The sequence below is a fragment of the Nerophis ophidion genome, linkage group LG28, assembly GCF_033978795.1.
Source record: "Nerophis ophidion isolate RoL-2023_Sa linkage group LG28, RoL_Noph_v1.0, whole genome shotgun sequence".
Lineage (NCBI taxonomy): Eukaryota > Metazoa > Chordata > Actinopteri > Syngnathiformes > Syngnathidae > Nerophis > Nerophis ophidion.
Window position 1 is genome coordinate 30,684,456 of NC_084638.1, and position 26,943 is coordinate 30,711,398.

Sequence of the window (26,943 nt, forward strand, 5' to 3'; positions counted from 1 at the left end):
TTGCGCACATCTGCCATTGTAGTCCGTGGCGATGCCCTAGTCGATAAGCTTCTTCTTTTTCTTTATATTTTTGTTATGGTGCATTCATCCTCTGCTGTTTCCATTTCTAATATAAAGTAGCGTAAAGTTCTAATTTATATCAGTAGACTTGCTATGGAATTGCTAAAAACTACCAGTGTAGTGAGTTTACATTATTCACCCACGGAACTTTAGTTATTAGAGAGTTCCAGTAGGACTGTTTTTCACAGGACACATTTCCGGCGTTGTTGCTGGACTAGTGAGCCACGGATGAGGAAATGCTGCTCCGTTATTGATTGAAATAAAGTTTGAATGTCATTAAAACAGTTAGCTCCATCTTTTCACACTACTTCCACTCCCGTCCTTGCACGCTACACCGCTACAACAAAAAGGACAGGGAGAATATGAAAAAAGATATAAAGACGCTGCCGAAGGTGAGCCACGTAAATAAAACCGCCCACTAAACGGTGCATCCTGAAGGGACGGTCAGAAAGCGCTAAAACATACCGGTGTAATGAGCTTACATAATTCACCCATGAAACTTTAGTCATTAAATAGTTCCGGTCGGACGGTTTTTCACTTGTTGTTCCCAGACGAGGAGATGCTGCTCCGTTATTGATTAAAGTAAAGTCTGAATGTCATTAAAAAAACGGTTAGATGCATCTTTTTACACTTCTTCCACTCTCGTCCTTGCACGCTACACCGCTACAACAAAGATGACGGAGAGAATATGAAAAAAGATAGAAAATAGAGCATTCATTGGCAGTGCACCGCATAATCTGGTGCGCCCTATGGTATGGAAGACACGGTAGGTTTTTGATAAATTCAAGGTATTTGAAAATATAAAGACACTGCCGAAGGTGAGCCACAGAAATAAGACCGCCCACTAAACGGCGCATCCTGAAGCGACTGTCAAAAAGCGCTAAAACATACCGGTGTAATGAGCTTACATTATTCACCCAACAAACTTTAGTTATTAAAGTGTTCCGGTCGGACGGTTTTTTACTCGTTGTTCCCGGACGAGGAGATGCTGCTCCGTTATTGACTAAAGTAAAGTCTGAACGTCATTAAAAAACAGTTAGATGCATCTTTTGACACTTCTTCCACTCTCGTCCTTGCACGCTACACCGCTATAACAAAGATGACGGGGAGAATATGAAAAAAGATAGAAAATAGAGCATTCATTGGCAGTGCACCGTATAATCTGGTGCGCCCTATGGTATGGAAGACAAGGTAGGCTTTTGATAAATTCAAGGTATTTGAAAATATAAAGACACTGCCAAAGGTGAGCCACGTAAATAAAACAGCCCAATAAATGGCGCATCCTGAAGGGACTGTCAGAAAGCAGCGCTAAAACATACCGGTGTAATGAGCTTACATTATTCACCCAAGAAACTTTAGTTATTAAAGCGTTCCGGTCAGACTGTTTTTCACTTGTTGTTCCCGGACGAGGAGATGCTGCTCCGTTATTGACTAAAGTAAAGTCTGAACGTCATTAAAAAACAGTTAGATGCATCTTTTGACACTTCTTCCACTCTCGTCCTTGCACGCTACACCGCTATAACAAAGATGACGGGGAGAATATGAAAAAAGATAGAAAATAGAGCATTCATTGGCAGTGCACCGTATAATCTGGTGCGCCCTATGGTATGGAAGACACGGTAGGTTTTTGATAAATTCAAGGTATTTGAAAATATAAAGACACTGCCGAAGGTTAGCCACGGAAATAAGACCGCCCACTAAATGGCGCATCCTGAAGAGACTGTCAGAAAGTGCTAAAACATACCGGTGTAATGAGCTTACATAATTCACCCAAGAAACTTTAGTTATTAAAGCGTTCCGGTCAGACTGTTTTTCACTTGTTGTTCCCGGACGAGGAGATAATGCTCCGTTATTGATTAAAGTAAAGTCTGAAACTTATGAAAAAACAGTTAGATGCATCTTTTTACACTTCTTCCACTCTCGTCCTTGCACGCTACACCGCTACAACCAAGATGACGGGGAGAATATGAAAAAAGATAGAAAATAGAGCATTCATTGGCAGTGCGCCGCATAATCTGGTGCGCCCTATGGTATGGAAGACACGGCAGGTTTTTGATAAATTCAAGGTATTTGAAAATATAAAGACACTGCCGAAGGTGAGCCACAGAAATAAGACCGCCCACTAAACGGCGCATCCTGAAGCGACTGTCAAAAAGCGCTAAAACATACCGGTGTAATGAGCTTACATTATTCACCCAAGAAACTTTAGTTATTAAAGTGTTCCGGTCGGACGGTTTTTTACTCGTTGTTCCCGGACGAGGAGATGCTGCTCCGTTATTGACTAAAGTAAAGTCTGAACGTCATTAAAAAACAGTTCGATGCATCTTTTGACACTTCTTCCACTCTCGTCCTTGCACGCTACACCGCTACAACAAAGATGACGGAGAGAATATGAAAAAAGATAGAAAATAGAGCATTCATTGGCAGTGCACCGTATAATCTGGTGCGCCCTATGGTATGGAAGACACGGTAGGTTTTTGATAAATTCAAGGTATTTGAAAATATAAAGACACTGCCGAAGGTGAGCCACAGAAATAAGACCGCCCACTACCGGCGCATCCTGAAGCGACTGTCAAAAAGCGCTAAAACATACCGGTGTAATGAGCTTACATTATTCACCCAAGAAACTTTAGTTATTAAAGTGTTCCGGTCGGACGGTTTTTTACTCGTTGTTCCCGGACGAGGAGATGCTGCTCCGTTATTGACTAAAGTAAAGTCTGAACGTCATTAAAAAACAGTTCGATGCATCTTTTGACACTTCTTCCACTCTCGTCCTTGCACGCTACACCGCTATAACAAAGATGACGGGGAGAATATGAAAAAAGATAGAAAATAGACCATTCATTGGAAGTGCGCCGCATAATCTGGTGCGCCCTATGGTATGGAAGACACGGTAGGCTTTTGATAAATTCAAGGTATTTGAAAATATAAAGACACTGCCAAAGGTGAGCCACGTAAATAAAACCGCCCAATAAATGGCGCATCCTGAAGGGACTGTCAGAAAGCAGCGCTAAAACATACCAGTGAAATGAGCTTACATTATTCACCCAAGAAACTTTAGTTAATAAAGAGTTCTTGTCGGACGGTTTTTCACTCGTTGTTCCCGGACGAGGAGATGCTGCTCCGTTTTTGATTAAAGTAAAGTCTGAATGTCATTAAAAAACAGTTAGATACATCTTTTGACACTTCTTCTACTCTCGTCCTTGCACGCTACACGGCTACAACAAAGATGTAAAACATAATCTATGCAACATTTTGACCAAAGAACCACCATTACATGTTATGTAGACCACAAGGAAGTGTTTTGAATGTAGAAAAAAATCATAATATGACCCCTTTAATGCGCCCTATAGTCCGGTGTGCCTTTAGTAGGAAAAAAAAACCTGACTAGACCCGCTCATCGGCAGTGCGCCCCATAATCCGATGCGCCCTTTGGTCCAGAAAGTATGGTATTTGTCATCCCTGGTAATCAGTTTTATGTTTGATCATGTTTCTGTTTTGTTTTGGACTCTCGTTTCTCGTTTTGCACTTCCTGGTTTTGTTTGTCTCCATAGTTACGCATTAGTTTCCACCTGGTCTCCAAGTCACGCCCCTGCCCTCAGTCCCGCACCTGTTTCTCATCACCATAGCCACTATTTAAATCATTTGTTTTCTGTTCATCGGCCTGGGAACTTTGCATACTGATGCTTTGTTTCAAACCCTACCCTGCCTTGCCAACCTTCATGCCTTGCCACTGCACTTAAGATTTTGTTTCGTTTGTATATAGCCATGCCATCGTGCTGTTTTAGTTTATAGTTCATGTCTTTAGTCATGCCATTGTGCTAGTTTTGTTTTGATTAGTCCAGTTTATTATCCGCCATTGGGCGCGTCCTTGGTTTGCCTTTTTGTAGTTGTTTGTTTATTTAATAAATTAAACATGTACCCACGTCCACGCCTGACTCATTCCAAATCTTCTCTGCATCGAAGAAGCAAAACTAATCCACGTCATAGTCCTGACAGTATTTGCACTATGGCTGGGCCGGCGTGAAGAAAAAAACCCTAAATTGGCTACGGAGTTTTATAAGCCGCTGTGATCAAAGCGTAGGGAAAAAGTAGAGACTTATTGTCCGGAATCGTCAGTAATATAGTTCAGGCCTGGGTCATGCCTATATAAATTTTGCTGTTTCTTTTTAAGTATTCATATTTATTTCCCCCTATTTCCCCTCCAAGACCAAATTCAGATGGAGTATCCATGAATTGTACAGTTTTGTGCCAGCCCAAACCAGAATTGCTGAGCCTTGGCGGAGGTCTGCATGCGGGTTAGTTTCTATCCTTGACTTTTGCCGTGAGTTTTGAAGTTGTCGTCTGCTTGGAGGACAAGTTTGAAACTATTCCAAGTGACGGTAGCTCGAGTAAAAGTGTTCGGCGGTAATCAGACCGACGCTGTGAGAGTAAAAGCTGGGGACCCCCCTGCTCAGCACACGTCCATAATTCAAACCAGACGCTTTTCTTTCCGGCCGACACCCCCCACAAGTTGCTCTAACAATGCTGAGTCGTCACTCTAGCGAGGTGCTGAACTATTTTTTACACGTTTTTTTTTATATTTTTAGTATAGCTTATTCTAGTCATGTTCCTACTGTATGTCTATAAAAACCTCTGTTACAGTCCCCACCAGTAGAGGGTGCTCTCATCCACTGGAACAAGGGCCGGCGACCCAAAATGTTGAAAAAGCCATGTTAGACCAAAAATACAATAAACAAATCTGTCTGGAGCCGCTTTAGTTATATTAGCCTACTATCAAAATGACTTTAAAAGTCTTTTATAAGTGTTATAATGAAGGCAACACAAGATGTAAGTGTCTATGTTCAATGTTTATCAACCAATGTTTATTTATATAGCCCTAAATCACAAGTGTCTCAAAGGGCTGCACAGTCTCTGTTCGGAGCCCACATCACGGCAAGGAAAAACTCAACCAAGTGGGATGACAATGAGAAACCTTGGAGAGGACCGCAGATGTGGGTGACCCCCACGCTCCTAGGGGAGTCCGGTGCAATGGAAATGGAGTGGGTTTAGCATAATATTGTGAAAGTCCAGTCCATAGTGGATCTAATATAATAGTGAGAGTCCAGTCCATAGTGGGGCCAGCAGGAGACCATCCACGAGCGGAGACAGGTCAGCAGCGCGGCGATGTCCCCAAACGATGCACAGGCGAGCGGTCCACCCCGGGTCCCTACTCTGGACAGCCAGCACTTCATCCATAACCCCCACACCCCCTCCACAAGGGAGAGGGGGCCAGAGCAGAAAAGAAAAGAAACGGCAGATCAACTGGTCTAAAAAGGGGTGCTATTGAAAGGCTAGATCAGGGGTAGGGAACCTATGGCTCGCGAGCCAGATGTGGCTCTTTTGATGACTGCATCTGGCTCTCGGATAAATCTGAGCTGACATTGCTTAACACAATAAGTAATGAATAATTCCACTTGTAATCACAGTGTTAGAAATAACGATGAAATATAAAAATGCTCATGCATTTGAATCCATCCATCCTTTTTTCTACCGCACATGTTCAAGAAGTTGCCTTAAAGGGGAACATTATCACAATTTCAAAAGGGTTAAAAACAATAAAAATCAGTTCCCAGTGGCTTGTTGTATTTTTTGAAGTTTTTTTCAAAATTTACCGGTCTCCGAATATCCTTAAAAAAACCTTTAAAGTGCTTGATTTTCGCTATTTGCGATGCCACTATCCATTTCCCTGTGACGTCATACAGTGCTGCCAATGTAAACAAACAATGGCAAATAGCACAGCAAGATATAGCGACATTAGCTCTGATTCAGACTCTGATTTCAGCGGCTTAAGCGATTGAACAGATTACGCATGTATTGAAACAAATTGTTGGAGTATGAAAGTATTGAAGAAGAAACTGAAGCTATTGAGCGAATAGCTATTGACGCTATTCATAGCCATAGCATGGCCGAATAGCTGCGTTAGCATCGCCGGTAAAATGTGCGGACCAAACGATCAGGACTTTCGCATCTTGTGACACTGGAGCAACTTAAATCCGTCGATTGGTAAGTGTTTGTTTCGCATTAAATGTGGGTGGAAGGAAACGTAATATAGTTCCAAATGCATCTGCAGGTTATCCATACATCTCTGTGCCATGTCTGCTTTAGCACCGCCGGTAAATAGCATGTTAGCGTCGATTAGCGTAGCATGTTAGCATCGATTAGCTGGCAGTAACGCCGCAACCAAATATGTCTGATTAGCACATAAGTCAACATCAACAAAACTCACCTTTGTGATTTCGTTGACTTTATCATTGCAAATGCATCTGCAGGTTGTCCATACATCTCTGTGCCATGTCTGTCATAGCCGGTAAAATGTGGAGCCACTTTGGTACATTCAATGGGGGTCTGGCGGCAGACACTTTCGCATCTTCGGGCCAGTGGTGCAACTTGAATCCCTCCCTGTTAGTGTTGTTACACCCTCCGACAACACACCGACGAGGCATGGTGTCTCCAAGGTTCCAAAAAATAGTCGAAAAAAACGGAAAATAACAGAGCTTGGACCCAATGTTTACAATGGGTTGAAAATGAAAATGGCGGCTGTATTACCTTGGCGACGTCACATTCTGACGTCATCCCCTCCAGAGCGATAAACAGAAAGGCGTTTAATTCGCCAAAATTCACCCATTTAGAGTTCGGAAATCGGTTAAAAATATATAGGGTCTTTTTTCTGCAACATCAAGGTATATATTGACGCTTACATAGGTCTGGTGAAAATGTTCCCCTTTAAGGGTAAGAAATAATGTATTTATTATTGGTTAGTGTAGGGCTAGCCCTCTTGGGGGTTCTTCAACAAGGCCCAGGTGGGCCATTTACACACCTGTCGCTGATTCCGAAGCCGGTCCTGGCGACACCCTGCTTCGCTGCAGACCCGCAGGCCACGCCCCTTCCTAAGTTAGCTTCAGAATAACAACGTTATTACAAAGAATAAGAGACCTATTATACTCTAGAAATGTTGGTCTTAATTAAAAATGCACACTTTTAGTTGTGTTCAGTGTTAAAAATATGTTATATGGCTCTTACGGAAATACATTTTAAAATATTTGGCTTCTTGGCTTTCTCAGCCAGAAAGGTTCCCGACCCCAGGGCTAGAGTATACAAACGAGTTTTAAGATGGGACTTAAATGCTTCTACTGAGGTAGCATCTCTAACTCCATAGTACCAAAACCTGAATAGAAAACGTTTTAACGTCTATATTAGCTATAATAAACTACTATCAAAATTACTACGAGTCTTTGGCTGACACAAATCTTTGTTGACAGAAATGTTGAATTGTTATATGTCTTCTGCCCATTTTTACAACATTGGAAAACATTAGTAAATCAGAGGTTTCTCAAAGGGTGACATAACTCCTGGAAATGACTGGCTTGAAATAGCCAAAGGTATAGATGTGTGTGTCCAAGTTAAAGGAATCGAATGGATTTATAACAATCTATGCAAGCTGGGTACGGTTTGCTGTGGTCTGGAACAACATGGCACACAAACAACTATGAGAAATGCAGGCAATATTGCATACAGATTATGTGTCATGAGACATGCAGATATAAATTAAATACACAGAGGACATAGGAAATTATACGGTAAATGGGTTGTACTTGTATAGCGCTTTTCTACCTTTATTTTTATTTTTTTGGAACTTAAAGCGCTTCGACACTATTTCCCCATTCACCCATTCACACACGCACATTCATACATTCACACACTGATGGCGGGAGCTGCCATGGACTAGGATGGTAGAAGGTGGGGGTTGAACCAGTAATTTTTTAAAGATTGCTAGCACGGAAACTCTCCCAACTTCGCCCGTTTGCTCAAATATACCTACAAGTGAGGCATAATGGTGAAAGATGTACATAAAGCTAGCCTAAATAATATGTTAGCACTGACCAAATATGCCGAAAAATCACTCCACGCAAGTCAATAACATCAACCAAGCTCGCCTTTGTGTGCATTCACGCACAGCATAAAAAGTTTGGTGGACAAAATGAGACAAAGAGGGAGTTACATTAAACAAATCTTTTCCTGGCATCGTTGGAGGAAGTTGTACATGTAAACAAACCCCGGTGAGTTCAAGGACTGCCATAATTGGTAGGACAAAACGACACTGAACAAATACTCTTGTCAGAAAAGCATGTATAATATAAATAGTGGATTTCTAACAATTAGGGTGGTTTGTGACATGTTTGTCCTCCTATAGAAACCTTATTAAAACAAAAATATGTTTTTTTTCCCCCATCTTTTTTATTTTCATTTGTTTTTGAAAAGCTCCAGGGAGCCACTATGGCGGCGCTGAAGCTAGAGCTGCAGGTTGCAGACCCCCGCACTGGAAAATGTCAGGAAGGATTCTTTGACCTGTGTGATGTTGTCCCCCTTAGCATTGCAAATATTAAAATAACACTGCCATTCCTTTGTGTTAGGTTTGTGCTGTCATTTTTTTTGTCCATGGAAGTTTTTGTGTCATTATCATTTTCTAGTTTTTTTTATTTATTAACGTGTTATTTTCATAAACAACCTAACCCCACTTTGTTAAAATCTCCCGCAAAGTGTCCCATTCCTTTGTGCTGGAAAAATGTTTTGTGTAACTATTATAGTTTTGATGTTTTTATCTTACAAATCCCCAAACCTGTGAAGTTTGCACGTTGTGTGATTTGTAAATAAAAACGGAATACAATGATTTGCAAATCCTTTTCAACTTATATTCATTTGAATAGACTGCAAAGACAATATATTTAATGTTCAAACTGAGAAACTTAATTTTGTTTTGCAAATAATCATTTTCTAAGAATTTAATGGCAGCAACACATTGCAAACAAGTTGGCACAGGGGCATTTTTACCACTGTGTTACATGGCCTTTCCTTTTAACAAGATATTTCATGGCTGCAACACGTGACAAAGTAGTTGGGAAAGGGCATGTTCACCACTGTGTTACAACACCTTTTCTTTTAACAACACTCAATAAACATTTGGGAACTGAGGAAACTAATTGTTGAAGCTTTGAAAGTGGAATTCTGTCCCATTCTTGCTTGATGTACAGCTTAAGTTGTTCAACAGTCTCTGTTCTCGTATTTTAGGCTTCATTTTGCGCCACATATTTTCAATGGGAGACAGGTCTGGACTACAGTCAGGCCATTCTAGTACCTGCACTCTTTTACTACGAATTGACGCTGTTGTAACACGTGGCTTGGCGTTGTCTTGCTGAAATAAGCAGGGGCGTCCATGATAACGTTGCTTGGATGGCAACATATGTTGCTCAAAAACCTGTATGTATCATTCAGCATTAATGGTGCCTTCACAGATGTGTAAGTTACCCATGCCTTGGGCACTAATACACCCCCATACCACCACACATGCTGGCTTTTGAACTTTGCGTCTATAACAATCCGGATGTTTCTTTTCCTCTTTGGAAAAACGACATCCACAGTTTCCAAAAACAATTTGAAATGTGGACTTGTCAGACCACAGAACACTTTTTCCACTTTGCATCAGTCCATTTTAGATGAGTTTGGGCCCAGTGAAGCCGGCGGCATTTCCGGGTGTTGTTGATAAATGGCTTCCAATTTGCATAGTAAAATCTTATCTTGCACTTACAGCTGTAGTGACGAACTGTTTTTACTGACAGTGGTTTTCTGAAGTGTGCTTGAGCCCATGTGGTGATATCCTTTACATACTGAGCAATGGAAGGTCATGGGCTTAGCCGCTTATATGCAGTGATTCCTCCAGATTCTCTGAACCTTTTGATGATATATGGTGAAATCCCTAAGTTCCTTGCAATTGCTCGTTGAGAAATGTTGTTCTTAAACTGTTGGACACTTAGCTCACGCATTTGTTCACAAAGTGCTGACCCTCGCCCCATCCGTGTGTGTGAATGACTGAGCATTTCAGGAAAGCTGCTTTTATACCCAATCATGGCACCCACCTGTTCCCAATTAGCCTGTTCACCTGCGGGATGTTCTAAATAAGTGTTTGATGAGCATTCCTCAACTTGCTCAGTGTTTTTTGCCACTTGTGCCAGCTTTTTTGAAACATGTTGCAGGCATACAATTCAAAATGAGCTAAGATTTGCAGAAAATAACCGTTTGAAGGTTACGTATCTTGTCTTTAAAGTCTATTTAATTGAATATAGGTTGAAAATGATTTGCAAATAATTGTATTCTGTTTTTTTTTGTTGTTTTTTTTACAATTTACAAAACGTGCACTGGTTTTGGGGTTTGTATTATTCAATAACATAACAACTCTACTAGATTGACAAATATGTTTGCAACACAAATGAGTGGGTCAAGTTTGGGGAGATATCGACAAGGTTTTGCGGGTAGGCTGGGTATAAAAAAATAATACGTTAATAATTTAAAAGCTAGAATAGTTAACATACAAACTATAATAGTTAAACAATTTGCAGCACAAACAAAGTTAGGCGAGATTTGGACAGTCAGGGGCTGGATAATGTCACTAGTCAGAGAATGTATTTTAGGATAACTTTAAAAAAACAACAAAAATGTTTACAGCACAAAAGTAGCAGAAAGGAATGGCTGCAGTATTTGGATATTTGCAATGCTAATACAGGACAAACTTCTGGTTCTCGTCTACAAACCCTGTTTCCTTATGAGTTGGGAAATTGCGTTAGATGTAAATATAAACGGAATACAATGATTTGCAAATCCTTTTCAACCCATATTCAGTTGAATATGCTACAAAGACAACATATTTGATGTTCAAACTGATAAACATTTTTTTTGTTGCAAATCATTACATTTAGAATTTGATGCCAGCAACAATACTGATAAAGTTGAGAAATTCTCATCAAACACTTATATGGAACATCCCACAGGTGCGCAGGCTAATTGGGAACGGGTGGGTGCCATGATTGGGTATAAAAGCAGCTTCCATGAAATGCTAAGTAAATCACAAACAAGGATGGGGCGAGGGTCACCAATTTGTAAGCAAGTTGTCGAACAGTTTTAGAACAACATTTCTCAACGAGCTATTGCAAGGAATTTAGGGATTTTACCATCTACGGTCCGTAAAATCATCAAAAGGTTCAGAGAATCTGGAGAAATCTCTGCACGTAAGCAATGATATTACGGACCTTTGATCCCTCAGGCGGTACTGCATCAAAAACCTACATCAGCGTGTAAAGGATATCACCACATGGGCTCAGGAACACTTCATGAAGCCACTGTCAGTAAATACAGTTGGTCGCTACATCTGTAAGTGCAAGTTAAAACTCTACTATGCAAAGCAAAACCCATTTATCAACAACACCCAGGAACGCCGCTGGCTTCACTGGGCCCGAGCTCATTTAGGATGGACTGATGCGAAGTGGAAAAGTGTTCTGTGGTCTGACGAGTCCACATTTCAAAATATATTTGGAAACTGTGGACGTGGTATCCTCCGGAACAAAGAGGAAAATAACCCTCCAGATTGTTATAGGCGCAAAGTTCAAAAGCCAGCATCTGTGATGGTATGGGGGTGTATTAGTGCCCAAAGCATGGGTAACTTACACATCTGTGAAGGCACCATTAATGCTGAATGGTACATACAGGTTTTGGAGCAACATATGTTGTCATCTAAGCAACATTATCATGGACGCCCCTGCTTATTTCAGCAAAACAATGCCAAGCCACGTGTTACAACAGCGTGGCTTCGTAGTAAAAGAGTGTGGGTACCTTCCTGGCCCACCTGCAGTCCAGACCTGTCTCCCATCGAAAATGTGTCGCGCATTAAGAAGCGTAAAATACGACAGCGGAGACCCCGGACTGTTGAACGACTTAAGCTGTACGTCAAGCAAGAATGGTAAAGAATTCCACTTTCAAAGCTTCAACAATTAGTTTCCTCAGTTGCCAAATGTTTATTGAGTGTTGTTAAAAGGAAAGGTGATGTAACACAGTGGTGAACATGCCCTTTCCCAACTACTTTGGCACGTGTTGCAGCCATGAAATATGTTGTCTTTGTAGTGCATTCAATTGAATATGGGTTGAAAAGGATTTGCAAATCATTGTATTCTGTTTATATTTACATCTAACACAATTTCCCAACTCATATGGAAACAGGGTTTGTAGTTCTTTGGGGCGAGCTGTTCAAAAAGTGCCATCCCATTAAGAATATTTCTGCAATAGGCCCCTCATGTAAAGTTTGCATGTATGTGCACATGTACTGTGTGTCCTCTGACGTGTAAGCTGCGTGACCCGGGACATTAAGCAGAAGGAAGGTCATGTGGTAAAAGACCCGCATGGTCTCGCCCTCTGCCGTCAGCTGCTCCCTTCTTACGCACTACCGCCCACGCCCTCGCCACGCCCCCCTCTTATCAGACAAAGGCTGGCATTGTGTGTGCGTTTTTGTGTGTGATTAAACATGTAGTGCTTGTGTAACGCGTAATAGACTGGTCCGAGTGGGTCGAGTCTTCCCCTTTCGGAAGCGATGCACTCAAAAAGTGTGAAAATGTGTCAAAACATGCAACTGTGTTTACCTCTGGATTGGCAGACCGGGGTGGTGGTTCCTCTCTTTAAGAAGGGGGACCGGAGGGTGTGTTCCAACTATCGTGGGATCACACTCCTCAGCCTTCCCGGTAAGGTTTATTCAGGTGTACTGGAGAGGAGGCTACGCCGGATAGTCGAACCTCGGATCCAGGAGGAACAGTGTGGTTTTCGTCCTGGTCGTGGAACTGTGGACCAGCTCTATACTCTCGGCAGGGTTCTTGAGGGTGCATGGGAGTTTGCCCAACCAGTCTACATGTGCTTTGTGGACTTGGAGAAGGCATTCGACCGTGTCCCTCGGGAAGTCCTGTGGGGAGTGCTCAGAGAGTATGGGGTATCGGAATGTCTTATTGTGGCGGTCCGCTCCCTGTATGATCAGTGTCAGAGCTTGGTCCGCATTGCTGGCAGTAAGTCGGACACGTTTCCAGTGAAGGTTGGACTCCGCCAAGGCTGTCCTTTGTCACCGATTCTGTTCATAACTTTTATGGACAGAATTTCTAGGCGCAGTCAAGGCGTTGAGGGGTTCCGGTATGGTGGCCACGGGATTAGGTCTCTGCTTTTTGCAGATGATGTGGTCCTGATGGCTTCATCTGACCGGGATCTTCAGCTCTCACTGGATCGGTTCGCAGCCGAGTGTGAAACGACCGGAATGAGAATCAGCACCTCCAAGTCAGAGTCCATGGTTCTCGCCCGGAAAAGGGTGGAGTGCCATCTCCGGGTTGGGGAGGAGACCCTGCCCCAAGTGGAGGAGTTCAAGTACCTAGGAGTCTTGTTCACGAGTGAGGGAAGAGTGGATCGTGAGATCGACAGGCGGATCGGTGCGGCGTCTTCAGTAATGCGGACGTTGTATCGATCCGTTGTGGTGAAGAAGGAGCTGAGCCGGAAGGCAAAGCTCTCAATTTACCGGTCGATCTACGTTCCCATCCTCACCTATGGTCATGAGCTTTGGGTCATGACCGAAAGGATAAGATCACGGGTACAAGCGGCCAAAATGAGTTTCCTCCGCCGGGTGGCGGGTCTCTCCCTTAGAGATAGGGTGAGAAGCTCTGCCATCCGGGAGGAGCTCAACGTAAAGCCGCTGCTCCTCCACATCGAGAGGAGCCAGATGAGGTGGTTCGGGCATCTGGTCAGGATGCCACCCGAACGCCTCCCTAGGGAGGTGTTTAGGGCACGTCCAGCTGGTAGGAGGCCACGGGGAAGACCCAGGACACGTTGGGAAGACTATGTCTCCCGGCTGGCCTGGGAACGCCTCGGGATCCCCCGGGAAGAGCTAGACGAAGTGGCTGGAGATAGGGAAGTCTGGGCTTCCCTGCTTAGGCTGCTGCCCCCGCGACCCGACCTCGGATAAGCGGAAGATGATGGATGGATGGATGGATGCAACTGTGTTACCTGTGCTGAGGGTTGTCAAAAGTATCCATAGTTGGACACCAGGTCAATAGCAACAAATACCGTATTTTCCGGAGTATAAATCGCTCCGGAGTATAAGTCGCACCTGCCGAAAATGCATAATAAAGAAGGGGAGAAACATATATAAGTCGCACCGGAGTATAAGTCGCATTTTTTGTGGGAATGTATTTGATAAAACCCAACACCAAGAATAGACACTTAAAAGGCAATTTAAAATAAATAAAGACTAGTGAACAACAGGCTGAATAAGTGTAGGTTATATGAGGCATAAATAAGCAACTGAGAAGGTGCCTGCTATGTTAACCTAACATATTATGGTAAGAGTCATTCAAATAACTATAACATATAGAACATGCGTTTATGTATACGTTTACAAAACAATCTGTCACTCCTAATCGATAAATTCCATGAAATGTTATACGTCTAGTCTCTTTCGTGAATGAGCTAAATAATAATATTTGATATTTTACGGTAATGTGTTAATAATTTCACATGTAAGTCGCTCCTGAGTATAAGTCGCACCCCCGGCCAAACTATGAAAAAAAACTGCGACTTATAGTCCGAAAAATACGGTACCTGCTTTTTCCCCCCAGTATTTTCAGTACACATACATAACAACTGTCTCTTTGTTACCAAGACTAAAACTGTCGTGCCCGTGAATCAGGTTTATGTTTGATCATGTTTATGTTTTGTTTTTTGGACTCTTGTTTCCCGTTTTGCACTTCCTGGTTTTGTTTTGTTTCCATAGTTACTCATTAGTTTCCACCTGGTCTCCAAGTCACGCCCCTGTCCTCAGTCCTCACACCTGTCACTAATCATCATAGTCATTATTTAAGCCATTCTGTCCCTGTCCTCGTCCTGGCAAATTTGTATCGTATCCTACATTTCCTTCTGAGATCTTAACCATGTTTTCATGTACCGACCTTCATGCCATGCTGTTTATTTTCTGATCACGCCACGTAAGTTTGTTTATTTATGCCTCAGTGCAAGTTTTTGGTTTGTTTGTGCCACAGTTAGTGTCTTTTGTTCCTTTGTATATAGCCATGCCATCGCGCTGTTCTTGTTTTTTTGAGTATAGTCTAGTTTTTTTCCGCCATTGAGCGTGCCTTTTGTTTTCCCTGTTATTGTATTATAGTGTGTAAATAAATCAGACATGTACCTTAGTTCACGCCTGGCTCGTCCCAAATATTCTCTGCATCGAAGAAGCAATACAAATCCAAGTCAAAGTCCTGACAAAAACAGCAAGAAGCTGGATTGTCATGTGCACACACCGAGAAATCCCTTTGGTGCACTCACAAAGGATTAGAAATCACAAAAATCTTTAACTTTAATAACCACATTGCGACATTATTAAACGTTAAAAAACCCTAAATATTTACATTGTCATCAGCACCAAACAACCCCAATATTTTAACACGAATGTACAGAAAAAAACTCCATAATACCGGTGCCTATAATGTATTTCGATATTTTTCAAAATAAAGGGGAACACAAAAACATTTAATTATGGGCTTTACTTTGGCAGAAAATCTTATGATACATTGAACATTTGTTTCTTATTGCGATCAAAGAAAAATGTTGGCATTTAATAAGATAGTAAACATACTAAACAACTTCTCTTTTAGTAGTAAGTAAGCAAAGTTCCTAATTGGCCGCTGACGTATAGAGTATCATATTGTGTCATTTCTGGTTGTATTATTTTGTCAAAATTATGAGGGACAAGCGGTAGGAAATGGATTATTGATTTACTGTTAATATCTGCCTACTTTCTATTTTAACACGTTCTATATACACTTTTGTTAAATTTGTAATAATCTCTTATTTTTCTGTCGTTTGATACTTTTCATAAGTTTTGGGTGATACCACAAATTTGGGTATCAGTCTGATACCAAGTAGTTACAGGATCATACATTGACCATGATTAATGTTCTCCTGTGTCTAGGGATATATTTCCAGACAAAAGATAAAAAAGGCAAAAAAATGTGCGATAATAAAAATTATCGACTATGTTCGGTTCATGGACTTGGTATCATCGCAGTCGATGTCTGTGTATGTAGAATGTATTTTTCCAGACAATAGCTCAGTTTCCAATAATGAAAAGTGTAAGGATGGAAAGGAAAATGCAGGTTTTTAGTAGACTAAAAATGTACCATATTAGCAACATCAAATATAACATATGTAAAATTTACATATTATATATACGGTATATAAAATATACTGATATATTATTCTATTATATTTGAAGACTTCCGGGTGTTCGGACCACTAAGTACTGTCATAACGGGGGGGAAGCAAACAGACTATATTCTGGACAGGACTTGAAGGTAGGAACATGATTTAATATTGACTATCAAATCTTGGCAGGGCATGAGGTAAACAAACAAATTACGGCGTGGAACAAACACAAAACTGTGGCATGACGAAACAAAAAGCATAAAATATGGCTTGGAACAAACACAATACTGTGGCATGAAATAAACACGACTTACGTGGACAAGGCATGATTCGGACAAGATGAACTTTGGGATCGCATGAAAACAAGCAAAGACGCCAGGCCGATTAACTGGCAAAAGAAGGCTTAAATAATAGTCTCATAATTAGAGGAGGTGCGTATCGAATAAGTATTGAGAATCGTGTAAGTTATTAGGTATCGACTACTGAACTTGTGATATGATGACAAGCCTTCCTGTGCGATTATTTTCATGACAAACACACCGCTTGGTTATAAACCCCATAAGTGGGATTAATTGTTTATTTCTCACACACATTGAACTAGGGTTGTACGGTGTACAGGTATTAGTATAGTACCGCGATACTAATGAATCATATTCGGTACTATACCACCTCTGAAAAGTACTGGTCCCCCCCTTTGTCGTGTCATTGCTGGTTGACGAGCATGTTCGGCAGCGCACACACACGGAGTACTTACAAGCAGACACAGTGCGTAGACAGAAAAGGGAGAATGGACGCATTATGGCTTAAAAATTAAGGATATAGGTGAAGTTATAACACTGAAGAGGTGCTCTAGGACATGGATAGCTGGCTAGCGGCTACAGTCTAGCCGCAGTCTGTAGTGTTGTAGCACTAATCCTCGTCTCCATGGCGACAAATAAAGTAAGTTTCGTACAAGTATCATTCCTGCAGGACGAGGAATGGCTAAAAATGCTTCACTACAAAATGTAAACAAACGCCATTGGTGTATCTAAACCTGACATCCACTGTAATGATACCAAGTACAGGAGCGTATCTAGTCAATACTACTTTGATTACGTCTATTTTTTTGGCATCGCATCATCTTCTTTCGTTTTTTTTTTTTTAATTCATATTGTATTTATATACTTAGGAAATACGTCCCTGGACACATGAGGACTTTGAATATGACTAATGCATGATCCTGTAACGACTTGGTATCGGATTGATACCTAAATTTGTGGTATCATCCAAAACTAATGTAAAGTATCCAAACAACAGAAGAATAAGTGATTATTACATTTTAACATAAGTGTAGATAGAACATGTTGAAAGAGAAAGTAAGCAGATATTAACAGTAAATGAACAAGTAGATTAATAATAATTTTCTACAGTTTGTCCCTCATAATTTTGACAAAATAATAGAATGATAAATGACACAATATGTTACTGCATATGTCAGCAGCTAAATTAGGAGCATCTGTTTGCTTATTTACTTCTAAAAGACAAGTTGTCTTGTATGTTCACTATTTTATTTAAGGACAAACTTGCAATAATAAACATATGTTTCATGTACCCTAAGATTTTTCGTTAAAATAAAGACAATAATGCAATTGTTTGTGGTCCCCTTTAATTATAAAAGGATTGAAAAGTACTGAAAAGTATCAAAACAATTTTATCGGGACACCACAACACTGAACACACTGTGTACCTTAAAGGTCTTTGACCCGATCAACAGAAAATCTGGTACCCACCTTCAGTGGACCGGGGAGCACAAGTGTGTAAAAGTCGAGCAAGATCAGTCAAAAAACATGGCCATCCTGTCAACATGTGTCACCTTTGTTGTCTTTGAATGTTTATTCTTTGTTTAACAAGACATTTTAGACCAGGGGTCACCAACCTGTTTGAAACCAAGAGCTACTTCTTGGGTACTGATTAATGCGAAGGGCTACCAGTTTGATACACACTTAAATAAATTGCCAGAAATAGCCAATTTGCTCAATTTACCTTTTATAAATAAATATATATATATATATATATATATATATATATATATATATATATATATATATATATATATATATATATATATATATATATATATATATATATAAAAATGGGTATTTCTTTCTGTCATTCCGTCGTACATTTTTTTCCCTTTTCCGGAAGGTTTTTTGTAGGGAATAAATGATAAAAAAAAACACTTAATTGAACGGTTTAAAAAAGGAGAAAACACGAAAAAAATGAAAATAAATTTTAAAACATTGTTTATCTTCAATTTCGACTCTTTAAAATTCAACGGAAAAAAATGAAGAGAAAAACTAGCTAATTCGAATCTTTTTGAAAAAATTTAAAAAATAATTTTTGGAACATTATCAGTAATTTTTTCCTGATTAAGATTAATTTTAGAATGTTGATGACATGTTTTAAATAGTTTAAAATCCAATCTGCACTTTGTTAGAATATATAACAAATTGGACCAAGCTATATTTCTAACAAAGACAAATCATTATTTCTTCTAGATTTTCCAGAATAAAAATTTTAAAAGAAATTCAAAAGACTTTGAAATGAGATTTAAATTTTATTCTACAGATTTTCTAGATTTGCCAGAATATTTTTTTTTAATTTTAATCATAATAAGTTTGAAGAAATATTTCACAAATATTCTTTGTCGAACAAACAGAAGCTAAAATGAAGAATTAAATTAGAATGTATTTATTATTCTTTACAATAATTAACAAAATAAATACTTGAACATTGATTTAAATTGTCAGGAAAGAAGAGGAAGGAATTTAAAAGGTAAAAAGGTATATGTATTTAAAAATCCTAAAATAATTTTTAAGGTTGTATTTTTTCTCTAAAATTGTCTTTCTGAAAGTTATAAGACGCAAAGTAAAAAAATTAATGAATTTATTTAAACAAGTGAAGACCAAGTCTTTAAAATATTTTCTTGGATTTTCCAATTCTATTTGAGTTTTGTCTCTCTTAGAATTGAACATTTTAGAGCAAAGCGAGACCAGCTTGTTAGTAAATAAATAAAATAAAATAAAAAATAGAGGCAGCTCACTGGTAAGTGCTGCTATTTGAGCTATTTTTAGAACAGGCCAGCGGGCGACTCATCTGGGCCTTACGTTGGTGACCCCTGTTTTAGACAATTCTTTGTGGGAAGACCCTCCTCTATCCTTGGTGTCCTTTCTCGGAGGAGGACTTCAGTCCAACATCATAGACACCTGACCTCACCATGACCGAACTTCACACGTCTCCATCTTGTTTATGAGGTCTCTCCGGAGTTCATCCTCTGCTGATTTTTTTAACACCTCTTCCTCTTGTCTCCTTCCTCAGTTTCGGCAAGCAGCTGGGGGGCCGGCGAGGCTGTGAATGCATCACGTTGGAGCCGTCAGAAATGATCGTGGTAAGACTCTTCGTCTCGGAAACATCAGAATCAGTTTTTTGGGTCAAGTATATTTAACACACAAGGAATTGGACTACTGTAGGTAGACCATGCTGTCTTTGTTCTGTGTACACAATAGATATTAACTAAAAATGTACACAAATACTTAAATAACTACAGTCGTGGTCAAAAGTTTACATACACTTGTGCGACAGTCGCTCGCTGTCGTCGTGCGGGTTCCCAGGACCATCAAGGAAGGACATTGTTTTGCAGGTTTGACTCTCGTTTATTTTTTCAAATAAAGGAAGTTTTTCGCGCTGCTCGTTCCTCCGTGTCGTGGTTTTAGTCGGGCACGTCTTCGTCATCGCCGTCTTGCGTTCTGTCGCTCTTCAGTCGCTATTGCGGGCTCTCCACCTCCTTCTGCCCCAATCTCTCCTCCTCCCCCCCTTTTATACATCGTGAGGAGCTTGTTGCGTCGCTCTCGGCACACCCCGCCTATCCGCTCGGTCGTCTCCACAACTTGTAAAGAAGACAATGTTATGGCTGTCGTAAATTTCCAGTAATTTCTACAATTATTTTTTTTGTGATAGAGTGATTGGAGCACCTACTTGTTGGTCACAAAAAACATTCATGAAGTTTGGTTCTTTTATGAATTTATTATGGGTCTACTGAAAATTTGACCAAGTCTGGCGGGTCAAAAGTATACAAACAGAAATGTTAATATTTGGTTACATGTCCCTTGGCAAGTTTCACTGCAATAAGGCTGAATTTTTGTTTCATCTGACATTACATGGACATAGATAAGACCTTCTGGAGGAAAGTTCTGTGGTCAGATGAAACAAAAATGTAGCTGTTTGGCCACAATACCCAGCAATATGTTTGGAGGAGAAAATGTGAGGCCGTTACTCCCAGGAACACCAAACCTACCGCCAAGCATGGTGGTGGTAGTATCATGCTCTGGGCCTGTTTTGCTACCGATGGAACTGGTGCTGGCAGTAAGTCGGACACGTTTCCAGTGAGGGTTGGACTCCGCCAAGGCTGTCCTTTGTCACCGATTCTGTTCATAACTTTTATGGACAGAATTTCTAGGCGCTGGAAAACACTGAGCTTCTAAAAGAGCGGCCCATTCTTTCACAAATGTTTGTAGAAACGGTTTCCATGCCTAATTGATTGGTTTCATACACTTGTGACACCTGATTCTGATCATTTGGATGGGTGGCCAAATATTTTTTTTCTTTGCATTTGTTTGTTATAAACTATTTGCATAATAATTGTCAGTGAGGAAAATTACCATATTTTCCGCACTATAAGGCGCACCTAAAAAACAAAAAATTTCTCAAAAGCTGACAGTGCGCCTTATATATGGACCAATATCGAGCCACAACAGGTCTCACAACTACGGTAAGCAGCCCCCCATTTCAATTTCCCCCGTAGGAGAAGAAACGCGCGGTGCATGCTGGGATATATGACCGCGCCAGGTGTGCGGTTTTCATTTCCATATGTGTGTTTATGTAAAGACCCCACAATGGCTCCTATTGAGAGACATGATTTCAGGAAAGCAGGAATTGTCACTGAACTGCTAGACAACAGCAGCGACACTGACTCCATTAACGATGTCTCGAAATAGTTTAAAGCAATAACAACATATAAATACCTCAACGTTGCTCAAACGTTAATGTCACACAACACACAAAATAAACATGTAAAGCTCACTTTATTAAGTTATTCCCGCGAACAGGTTTTATCCGGCCCGCGGGATGAGTTTGCAAAATATGAAAATGAGCCGAAATTTTTGAATGAAAGAAACTGCTGTTCTGAATGTGTCCACTAGATGTCACAAGAGCAATTCTGTGTATCCGCGGCTCTTTGATCACTCTGATGTGGCTCAGCTGCATACTTGCTGACCCTCAAGATTTTTCCAGGAGGTTGTCCGGATTTCAGTGCCTTTTCCAGAAATATCCCTGGGCTAACATTCTCCGGTTATCACCCACGTAACTATTATGAGGGCGTGTCGTTGTGACAATGCTTTTAACGTTCTTTAAAATATATCGTCACGCCCGCCTTCATGCCGGTTACATGTAGCATGCGACCCTGATATCACACATCATTGACTGCAAGGCATACTTGGTCAACAGCCACACAGGTTACACCGATGGTTGTGATATAAAGCCCTTTAACACTCTTACTAATATCCGCCGCACTGTGAACCCACACAAAACAACAATGACAAACACATTTCGGGAGAACATCCGCACTGTAACACAACATAAACACAACAAAAAAATACCCAGAATCCCATGCATCCCTAACTCTTCCAGGCTGCATTATACACCCCCGCTACCACCAAACCCCGCCCAACTCAACCAAATAAACACCAATAAATGGACTGATGAACATTATCACATCATTTATTCAGAAAGTATAAACAACGACTAGAGATGTCCGATAATGGCTTTTTTGCCGATATTCCGATATTGTCCAACTCTTAATTACCAATTTCGATATCAACCGATACCGATGTATACAGTTGCGGAATTAACACATTATTATGCCTAATTTTGTTGTGAAATCTGAAGTTGTCTTTGTTTTTAAGTTATCGTGCCGTGATTTTACCAGTCCGGCCCACTTGGGAGTAGATTTTTCTCCATGTGGGCCCCCATCTAAAATGAGTTTGACACCCCTGTTCGACGGTAATCAGTCTACCATTATTTTCCCTCGTAGAAGAAGAAGCGCGCGGTGCATGCTGGGATATATGACTGCGGGAGGCGTGCCGAGTTTTAACTCAAGGCGATCAGTCACACAGTAGAAGACGGGAATAGAGCAGCAGCGAAAGAATTTAACATGAACAGCAGCGACACCGACTCGTTTAATGACGACTTTAATGAGACGGAGCCGGGCATGTAGGATGCGACCCTGATATCACACATCATTGACTGCAAGGCATACTTGGTCAACAGCCACACAGGTTACACCGATGGTTGTGATATAAAGCCCTTTAACACTCTTACTAATATCCGCCGCACTGTGAACCCACACAAAACAACAATGACAAACACATTTCGGGAGAACATCCGCACTGTAACACAACATAAACACAACAAAAAAATACCCAGAATCCCATGCATCCCTAACTCTTCCAGGCTGCATTATACACCCCCGCTACCACCAAACCCCGCCCAACTCAACCAAATAAACACCAATAAATGGACTGATGAACATTATCACATCATTTATTCAGAAAGTATAAACAACGACTAGAGATGTCCGATAATGGCTTTTTTGCCGATATTCCGATATTGTCCAACTCTTAATTACCAATTTCGATATCAACCGATACCGATGTATACAGTTGCGGAATTAACACATTATTATGCTTAATTTTGTTGTGAAATCTGAAGTTGTCTTTGTTTTTAAGTTATCGTGCCGTGATTTTACCAGTCCGGCCCACTTGGGAGTAGATTTTTCTCCATGTGGGCCCCCATCTAAAATGAGTTTGACACCCCTGTTCGACGGTAATCAGTCTACCATTATTTTCCCTCGTAGAAGAAGAAGCGCGCGGTGCATGCTGGGATATATGACTGCGGGAGGCGTGCCGAGTTTTAACTCAAGGCGATCAGTCACACAGTAGAAAACGGGAATAGAGCAGCAGCGAAAGAATTTAACATGAACAGCAGCGACACCGACTCGTTTAATGACGACTTTAATGAGACGGAGCCGGGCATGTAGGATGCCGTATTCGCCCAACTGTTTGATTCGAACACTGAAGAAGAAGAATTTGAGGGATTCGTGGATGAGGAATAACTTAATAAAGTGAGCTTTACATGTTTTATTTGTTTGAGCAACGTTGAGTTATTGATATATTAGTGCTTTGCACTATTTCGAGTGTTACTATATTGTGATTGCACTAACGTTTGATTTACCGTAACAGTGTCAGACAGTTTTTTACGTGTTTATTGAATCGAGGTAAATAATAAAACAGCTGTTTATTCATTTTGGGAGTGAACGGAGTTGTCAGAACCCTGGTTTGTAATCTATTATTAAAGTTTGACTGACCTATCTGACTGTTTTGTTGGCATTCCCAATTCAAGCAGGGGTCTCAGACTAGGGGCCGCGATTGACGCGCGAGACGTTATTTTGTGGCCCCCCCACCTTCAAGTTTAATGTTAATGCGGCCCGCAAGTTTTATCTGAATGGCGCTTGACAGCCTTGTGTTATTTGGGTCCAAAATGGCTCTTTCAACGTTCTGGGTTGCCTACCCCTGCGTTAGTGGAAAAGCGGCAAATGAGTGAAAGCGCCAGAAACGTTGCCATGGAGACGAGGGGTTTCTTACGTGCCTGGCTGCAGTCACACCGAGACACCTGTCCGTCAGTAATAACAGTCCCTGATAAACTGGACCAATTCAAACAGTTTTTATTGTTTAATTTGCATTGCCTCACACGATGAACACTAAATATTGTTCTATATGACGCCGGATAACACTCCGGGAGCCGTCACTTTTTTGCGCTCGTTATCCAGGTACTTTCCCGGCTATTATCCGCCGACTGCCATGTTGCTGTAGGGAGGAAAAGCGGAACGACACACATTGCGCAAATAACATTATTCTCGGTGCATCGGCTAAATACAAATATATTCCACAACCCCAAACATATCTTTTTCAAAGCCTGCAGTGAAGAGAAAGGTTTGTGACTAGCAAAGACAATTCCAGGAAAAAGTAGGAGATGCAATATTTCTTTGTTGAGCACAGGGGCACCCCGACGTGTCTTAGGGATACAGTTTGAAACGTCATTATACAAGTAGACATTCTCGCGACCCAACCTCAGCCAGACTCTGCATCCAGTGGCCCCCAGGTACATTGAGTTTGAGACCCCTGATCTAAAGGATGCATAACGTAACCCCAGCCTCTGCTGTAGCATTTATTCTATGCGCCTTATAATGCGGTGCACCTTATATATGAACAAAATATTAAAATTCATTCATTGAAGGTGCGCCTTATAATCCGGTGCGCCTTATAGTGCGGAAAATAGGGTACATAAATTAGCCGCAACGTTTTATAAGCCGCGGGGTTCGAAGCTTAGGTGATAAAGTAGAGGCTTACAGTCGGTACGGTATGTAAAACACAACCAATGCTCTAGTTGCGCTAAAACTGCTGCACAATGCGCTCGCACGTGTCGCAGTTTAGCACCCAAAGCTCCAAAATGAAAAGTCGCCGGATAGATGGCTGTTTTCCAAGTTCTTGTTGCAGACGTCGAGAAACACACAATTATTGTGAAAGGAGAAAGTGAGCTCGTTAAACTGCCCAATCAGCTAATTAGCGCCCTGGGAACGGTGTAGTCATGCCAGCACAGTGGTGACATTCACTGTCTGAGCGTGCCCACACACACACACACACACACATGCTGGTCATGTGATGCCCTTCGTTCCGTACGTCCGAGCGAGGCAGCGAGAGAGAGATTGTCATTAGGTTGCATTTTTAAACGCCTTCCCCTCCCCCTTGCGCCGCCATCACGTAGGCCCGCCCCCACCTTCGGACTCCAGACCGTCTGTTTGTCTCACGAGGCTCGTTAAAACCAGACGAGTTGATCCAACACCGGCCACTTTTACCACTCTAGTTGATAGCAGTAGTACTGCTGTAGTATCGTATATATTGTATCACACACCCACACTAGTCAATAAATACTCTGAAACGCTATAATAGTTAGTAAAATCACTTTATCTAATATAAAAGTCCAATTAATTATAGACAACCACTGTTTATTTTAGCACTGGTGGTGCCTTATTTAATATTGAGAGCCTGTTTTTAGCTGCAAAACTGTGCAGCATTAATGTTTACCGAGGTAGCGCACTCACCATTGTTATGGAAAATATATTTTTAAGAAGCCAAAAAGAATATCATTTTTTTTTTCTTCCATGGAAAAACATAAGCCAAGATTTTGCTGGGCTTTTTTGTGTGTGTGTAATTTTTGCGGTTCAAATGACTGCATTTTGAGTTTTGAGGTCTATTTTCAATTAAATTAAAGCTGCAAGCAGCGTTGGCCCCCGCGACCCAAGCCCTCGTCTAAGTCAGGCCTACATGGACAATTTTTTTCATGTCTCTACGACATTCCTAACAGAAGTTACAAGCAGTTGTGTCTGGGTTTTTTCCTAGGGGGCGCTAGAGCGCAATTTTGACTTTTGGGGTTTGGTTTTTTTATTAGATGGCAATTTTCGCCAGTCCTGATGTGTGTGTAAAATTTGGTGAGTTTTGAAGCATGTTAAGGGGGTCAAATTACAGATCGGCGTTTCTGGATGTTGTTGATAAATGGCTTTCGCTTTGCATAATAGAGCTTTAACTTGCACTTTGAAGCATTTTAAGGGGGTCAAATTACAGCTCAAAGAGGCAAAAATTTAATTTTTAAGGAAACTTTGCGCAGGGGTTCTTTGAAGGCGCATAAAATCAAAACCGGAGCAGTAATCATTGCCAGTCATGATGTGTGTGCCAAGTTTGGTGAGTTTTGAAGCATTTTAAGGGGTCAAATTACAGCACAAAGAGGCAAAAATAGCATTTTTTGCGAAAATTTTGCTTTGAATGGGTTTTTGCAAAATGTTTGTTGATTTTTGCCCTAGAAAGTACAATTATAAAATCTAGGTCTAAGTCAGCCCTACATAGAGGTTTTTGGTTGTCTGTACGACATTCCTAACGGAAGTTACAAGCAGTCTGTTTTTTTTTTCCTAGGGGGCGCTAGAGCGCATTTTTTATTTTTGGGATTTGGTTTTTTTATTAGATGGCAATTTTCGCCAGTTCTGATGAGTGTGTGAAATTTGGTGAGTTTTGAAGCATGTTCAGGGGGTCAAATTACAGTTCGAAGAGGCGGCGAATAATAATAATAATAATAATAATAATAATAAAACGTTACAGTTTCAATAGGGTCCTTTGGCCCATTGCAAAAGGACTCTAAAGGAGTCCTTTTGCAATGGGCCTGGTGGACCCTAACTACCGTATTTCCTTGAATTACCGTCGGGTATATGTTATCCGCGTGCCTCGTTTTACCGCCGGGTCAAACTTGTTTAGCAAAATAATTAGCGCATGCCTCGGTCTACCGCCGGGTAAAACTCGTCACGTAACAAGTGTGTAACACGGGTGGGAAATAAGCTATATTTCCTGTCCTCAGCTTTCCTGGTAAGGTTTATTCAGGTGTACTGGAGAGGAGGCTACGCCAGATAGTCGAACCTCGGATTCAGGAGGAACAGTGTGGTTTTCGTCCTGGTCGTGGAACTGTGGACCAGCTCTATTCTCTCGGCAGGGTTCTTGAGGGTGCATGGGAGTTTGCCCAACCAGTCTACATGTGCTTTGTGGACTTGGAGAAGGCATTCGACCGTGTCCCTCGGGAAGTCCTGTGGGGAGTGCTCAG

At 41.1% G+C, this 26,943-nt stretch overlaps 1 protein-coding gene across 7 annotated transcripts in view; it reads left to right on the forward strand.

Annotated features, from left to right (window-relative positions):
* rapgef6 (Rap guanine nucleotide exchange factor (GEF) 6) overlaps nt 1-26,943 on the forward strand; it is a 341,924-nt gene that overhangs the window by 107,526 nt on the left and 207,455 nt on the right. For all 7 annotated transcript variants that reach the window (XM_061891505.1, XM_061891506.1, XM_061891508.1 and 4 more), the window contains one exon: nt 19,507-19,576. In XM_061891505.1, the coding sequence (XP_061747489.1) occupies nt 19,507-19,576 (70 nt within the window). The remainder of the gene's footprint in view (nt 1-19,506; nt 19,577-26,943) is intronic.